At 37.8% G+C, this 6160-nt stretch overlaps 1 protein-coding gene and 1 non-coding gene across 2 annotated transcripts; both read left to right on the top strand.

Moving 5' to 3' along the window:
* Positions 1 to 347: 347 nt before the first annotated feature.
* Positions 348 to 5115, top strand: LOC102417398 (WD40 repeat-containing protein SMU1-like; the record flags this gene model as incomplete). Its single annotated transcript, XM_006109430.3, has 4 exons — positions 348 to 467; positions 2979 to 3095; positions 3748 to 3875; positions 4387 to 5115. Coding segments are annotated over 4 exons (591 nt in total), but the record flags the coding sequence as incomplete, so codon positions are not given.
* LOC111824874 lies at positions 2601 to 2706 on the top strand. Its single transcript, XR_002827938.1, has one exon. It is a non-coding gene; the product is annotated as a U6 spliceosomal RNA (small nuclear RNA).
* Positions 5116 to 6160: the final 1045 nt, after the last annotated feature.

Raw genomic sequence — 6160 nt, 5'->3', positions numbered from 1 at the left:
CAAAAAGCATGGATGGAGGTGTTTGTGTGAACTAATATAAATTAAAAGTAAACATCATTACATAAAAGGGTACGGTCTTTTTTTTTTTTAGTTTTATTCATTCAAACGGGCCGGATCCGCCCGCGGGCCGTAGTTTGCCCACGGCTGGGCTAGACTTAAAACTGGTCAGAGAAAATATATCCACAACCTTCCTGTGTCTAGGTACAGAAATGTTCCTCCAGTGCTCCATTAGAATAAGCTAGCTATGACTTCATGCTAGGGCAGGGTTTCCCCAAAAGGTTAAAATGGGAATTGTTTTAAGGCCACTAGATAAAAATGTATCTGTTTCATTGTTTCATTTCAAACAGTTTGGTCAGAAATCACATGTGGAGTGTGCTCGATTTTCTCCAGATGGTCAGTATTTGGTCACTGGGTCTGTTGATGGATTCATTGAAGTATGGAACTTCACAACTGGAAAAATCAGGAAGGTAAAGTATTTAAAATATATTAACTTTTCTAGTGAAAGAATTACTATTGTTATTCTTAAATTATCTGTTATTTATACACTTTATTTTATTTTATTTATTTTTTAAAATATATTTTTATTGATTTCAGAGAGAAAGGGCAAGGGAGAGAGAGATAGAAACATCAGTGATGAGGGAGAATCATTGATTGGCTGCCTCCTGCATGCTCTACACTGGGAATCGAGCCCACAACCCAGGCCTGTGCCCTTGACCGGAACCGAACCTGGGACTTTTCAGTCCGCAGGCTGACGCTCTATCCACTGAGTCAAACCAGCTAAGGCTACATTTTATTTTTATTTTTTTAAATATATTTTTATTGAGAGTCATTGATTGGCTGCCTTCTGCACACCTCACACTGGGGATCAAGCCAGCAACCCAGACATGTGCCCTGACCAGGAATCAAACCATGATCTCCTGGTTCATAGGTTGACACTCAACCACTGACCCATGCTGGCCGGGCTATTTATACACTTTAAACTTATTTTTGAATGGGTGATATGTACATCCGATATAATATTTTATGAAATAGAAAAGCTGTTCAGTAGAAGGTCATGCTCCCACCCTTGGCCCTCAGCTGGTCAGTTCCTTTCCTTGGTCCAGCCAGGTTACCAGTTTCTTGTGTAACCTTCCTGGAATATTCTAGGTATGTATGTGTAAGCAGTTACTTTTTATGCCCAATCTAACCTAATTGTAGTACTAAATGGGCTTCTCTTATTATGAGTGAGAAAATGTCTTTTTATATGTGAAAAACCACTAATATTTCCTATTCTGTGAAGTGTGTTCATATCCTTTGCCTGTTTTGTTTTGTTTTTCCAGTTTATTTTTTTGAAAATATTTTTGTTGATTTTTAGACAGAGAGAAAGGGAGAGGGGGAGAGAGAGAGAGAGAGAAACATTGATGTGAGAGTGAAATATTGATCAGCTGCCTCCTATACGCTCCTACCAGGGATTGAACCTGCAACCCAAGCATGTGCCCTAATTGGTAATTGAACCAGCAACCTTTTGGTTCATGGGATGATGCCCAACCAACTGATCCACACTGGCCAGGGCTGCCCATTTTTCTTTTGGATTGTAATTTAACTGATTTGTTGGAGCTTTTTATTTTTATTATTATTTTTTAAAATATATTTTTATTGATTTCAGAGAGGAAGGGAGTGGGAGATAGAAACATCAATGATGTGAGAGGATGGTTGATATGCTGCCTCTTGCACGCCTCCTACTGGGGATCGAGCCTGCAACACGGACATGTGCCCTGACTGGGAATCTGACCTCTACCTTCTGGTTCATAGGTTGACACTCAATTCACTGAGCCACACTGGTCAGGCTGTTGGAGCTTTTTGAAGTTTGAGGGAATCAACCTTTGCAATCTATATTGCAAATATTTTTCAGTTTTGACTTTTGTCTTGATTTTGCTTATGGTTTTGCTTTATAGACTTAAAATCTTTTATATCATCATATTTATCCATCTTCCACAATTTCTTCTAATCTTCTTATGTTTCATTTATGTTCAATTTTTGATCCATCTGAAATTTCTTTAGTGAGATAAAGTTGGTGTAGATAAAATTTAATCATTTCCCCAAATAGCTATTTATTGACTTTACACTGATTTAAATTGTAATCTTTATCATAAGAGTACTGAATTCTACTTGGGTAGTGAAGTAATGAGTGATATTCACTTTCTACTTTATATGTATTTTTTATAGTTTGTCTTTTTTTTTAAAAAAACAACACCATGAAGCAGTCTCAGTTTATAATTTTTTAAAAATGGAGATACTTCTGTTTGAACAATAATGGTTGATAAGCATCCATAAAATGGATGATAATTAAATATATTAGTCAGTACATGGTTTGAGGGAAAGGAGCTGACAATTTGGAAAAAACATTAGTTTCTCACATTATACCCCTAAGATAAATAAATTCAGATTTATTTAAGATGTACAATATGAAACTGTGCACCCATGGAGACAGACAACAGTGTGGTGAAGGCCAGGGGAGGGGTGGAGGTGGGCAAAGGTGAGGAATATGATGGGGGCATCTGTAATAATGTCAACAATAAGATAAATTGTAGGGAAATTCTGCTTAGAAAAGATTAGTAAGCATGCTCGCTTCAGTAGCACATATACTAAAATTGGATGATACCGAGAAGATTAGCGTGGCCCCTGCACAAGGGTGACATGCAAATTCATAAAGTGTTCCATATTTTTTTTCATGTAATAAAAGTGTTTATTTAAAAGAAAAAAGATTAGTAAGCAAAAGATATAAGCTGTTATGTTGGCATTTTTTATAATGTTTGAATTGTGTAAAATTTATTCCCAGTATTAATCATTTGTTAGGAATTTGTGTGCATGCCACTACTATTTGCTTTGGAGATTTAGGGTATGTACAAGCCATTATCCTGATTTTAGTGAGTTTGTAGAGATCTGGGGTAATTGGGTTTTTTGTTGTTTTGATAACTGCTTATCATTGTTTCCTTTAGGATCTTAAGTACCAGGCCCAGGATAACTTTATGATGATGGATGATGCTGTTCTCTGCATGTGTTTCAGCAGAGATACAGAAATGTTAGCAACTGGGGCTCAAGATGGAAAAATCAAGGTATGGATAAGTGGCAAAAACTCTTATATGCAGACATTCGGAGAGTTCTGTGATGAGGGAGTGTCCTACATATGATATGAGCTTGATAACAGCTACTGTTTGTTGAGCATCAATTTTGTGCTGATAATCAGTTTACTTTTTCTTGTTTAATCCTAATAACAACTCTGCCTAGTGAGTTCCAATAATTTGTTTAAGGTCACAGTTAGTGAGCAGTAGGTCTGAGACTTCAATTCAAATCTGCTCATGCCCTTTCTGCTGTACCACCATTGCTCACTTTATATGCTGTGTTGTACTTTGTGTGTTTTGTTTGTTTGTTTCTAGTGAATGGGATTTTTTTAAGGAATGGGGTAGTCTGCAGTTGATTAGCTGTGGCTTGTATTTAATTGCTGGTAAAATGCCCTGAGCTAGGTAAAATACAGAAGTAGTCTCTGCTAAGTGAACTTAGTCTAAATTTTTGTTTTAATAATTTACAAGGAAAGAGGTTTAACTTTCAAAGGATTCAGTTATCATTGTTCTGTGTAAATCAAACATCATATTCAGCTATTAGCATGCATTTTTAATGCTGTTTTAGTACATTAGTGAGCATTGCATCTTGCTTGGCTCTATGGACATTCTGTTTATAAGTTTTTACTATTCTTTTTTTTTAATAAAGGTCTGGAAAATTCAGAGTGGACAGTGTTTAAGGAGATTTGAAAGGGCACACAGTAAAGGTGTCACCTGTCTAAGCTTTTCTAAGGATAGCAGTCAGATCCTCAGTGCCTCTTTTGACCAGACAATTAGGTAAGTAAGAATCCCCACTGCCCTTACTTGGGTTTGATGTGATGAAGCTCTGAAGGGAAGTACTAGTGATTCCTTATACTTTCACCAGGATGGTATTATATAGAGAGTGGGGTATGTGAGACCTCATTTCCCCAGGCAGAGTACAGCTGACACTGCTATAATTTTGTCTACTTGAGTCATTACCCACCTGCATCAGAATCATGTTAGAGGGCATATTACAAATACAGATTCCTGGGATCTAGCCAAGACCTAGAAGTCTGTCCCTGAACAGAAACCTGTGGTATTATTTGCATATTTTCTACCAGTTTCTGTGCCAACCTTTGGTTTTATTTTTGTTTGATTGTTTGACATAATGAAAATTATACTGCATACGTAAATGCATAGCCTCGTTTCTTCACTTAATATTATAACAGGAGCTTCTGTAATTCATCTAAAATGTATTCAACACTTGGTCTCAACCATAATAGATAGAATATTAATTGTTCTTTTCATTTCCTTTTATGTGTGACAGAATTCATGGTTTAAAATCTGGGAAGACCCTGAAGGAATTTCGTGGCCATTCTTCCTTTGTTAATGAAGCAACATTTACACAAGATGGACATTATATTATTAGTGCGTCCTCTGATGGCACTGTAAAGGTTAAGTATTTGCTACTGGATTATTTGGGGGTATCCATTCCATTTTTGCCCTTTAAGGAGTTTTCAGTGGTGGTAATGGTGATAATTGTGGTGGAGTAAACCTCTTTACTAGCTATTTTAGTTATAATTGAGGTGAGTCTGAGACAGTAATAATATTCTGTGGGTAATTCCTATTGGCCTAGGAACCTCAAATCTCAAATCTACAAAATCAGACTTTAGCATGTGTGGAGTCTTAGGTTTAAGTCATCCCCCATTTACAGTGTTTAAATTTGATCTTGTCATAGGTATGGTCTACCCACCAAAAATTCACAAAGGGCTCAGTGGCCAAATAAATAGCTATCTTTTTTGTTGCTCAGCCTCATCCCACCCCTGACACCCACATTTAGGGTCTTCCTACTAGAGAAACAGAAGAGGTATAGAGTTAAAACCAAGCCCTCTCTCAGATACTTATTTAATGCCCTCAGCTGAAAGTAACAGATCTTCAGTATCTTAAGAGATTTATTTTAAGAGAGGGTCTCATTTTCTAGAAAAGATGAGAAGTCCAAGTAGTAAATTGCTGAGGATCTTGAGACATTCCATTTACATTCTAGAGCTGCTTTTAAATTGCCTTAGGCAAGTCTTTTTTAATTTTTTTTTATTTCATAGAGGAAGGGAGAAGGAGAGAGGTAGAAACATCAATGATGAGAGAGAATCATTGATTGGCTGCCTCCTGTACACCCCCCACTGGGGATGGTGCCCGCAACCCAGGCATGTGCCCTTGACTAGAATCGAACCTGGGACCCCTCAGTCCGCAGGCCAACACTCTATCCACTGACCCAAACCAGCTAGGGCTGCCTTATGCAAGTCTTGTAGCAAAAGACCTCACATTTTAACACAAACCCCTAAAAGTCAGACCACACTCTGAGATTTGTTCTGGCTTGGGAATCTAACCAGAAACCTGAGGGTAGGAGATATACTTTTCCTCAGGATGGATGGGGAAATACACAGGACTCTTAGTATTTTAGTCATGGGATTTGCCCTCTTTGTACTATGTATAGGACCTCACAAGATGCCATTGGGAGGGGGTTTAACAAGGCCACTTTGTTTTGAGGTCTTTTCCTTTAGTTCCACAGTGGAAAGGGTAAAGCATCTCACTGACTTTTTGGACAGAAAACACTAAAACCCTTTGAACTCTTGATACCTGAAATGTTCATTTCTCTTCTAGGCAACTGGGCTTTAGAGAAGATTGGGACAGATAATTTACAATGTTTATTAGGAAAATAAAATAGTAGGGCACTAACTAGTGGGCAACTATTTCCTTCTGTTTATGGGTATTTAGCGTCTGTTTTGTGCTAAGCTCTGTTGAAGGCACAGAGAAGACACAACATAGTCCATACCTTTGAGGCTTTTATGCCTCATTGAGTGAGTGGTGTCCAGACAAAGCTTATGCCGTCAGTATTTGGTCCATTCCTTTTCTGAGAGCATCTCAGATGTCAATAACTTTATTTTCGGAGTCAGTTTATTCTGTTGTAGTAATCTAATTTTCATTGTTTAAAACCTCAAAACTGTAGCCCTAGCTGGTTTGGCTCAAGTGGATAGTGTCAGCCTGTGGACTGAAGGGTGGCCAGGTTCTATTCCAGTCAAGGGCACATGCCTGGGTTGCGGGCT

The sequence above is a fragment of the Myotis lucifugus genome, unplaced genomic scaffold, assembly GCF_000147115.1.
Source record: "Myotis lucifugus unplaced genomic scaffold, Myoluc2.0 scaffold_9722, whole genome shotgun sequence".
NCBI lineage: Eukaryota > Metazoa > Chordata > Mammalia > Chiroptera > Vespertilionidae > Myotis > Myotis lucifugus.
Note: the sequence above shows the minus strand (reverse complement) of the source record. Positions and strands in the feature narration are given on the sequence as shown.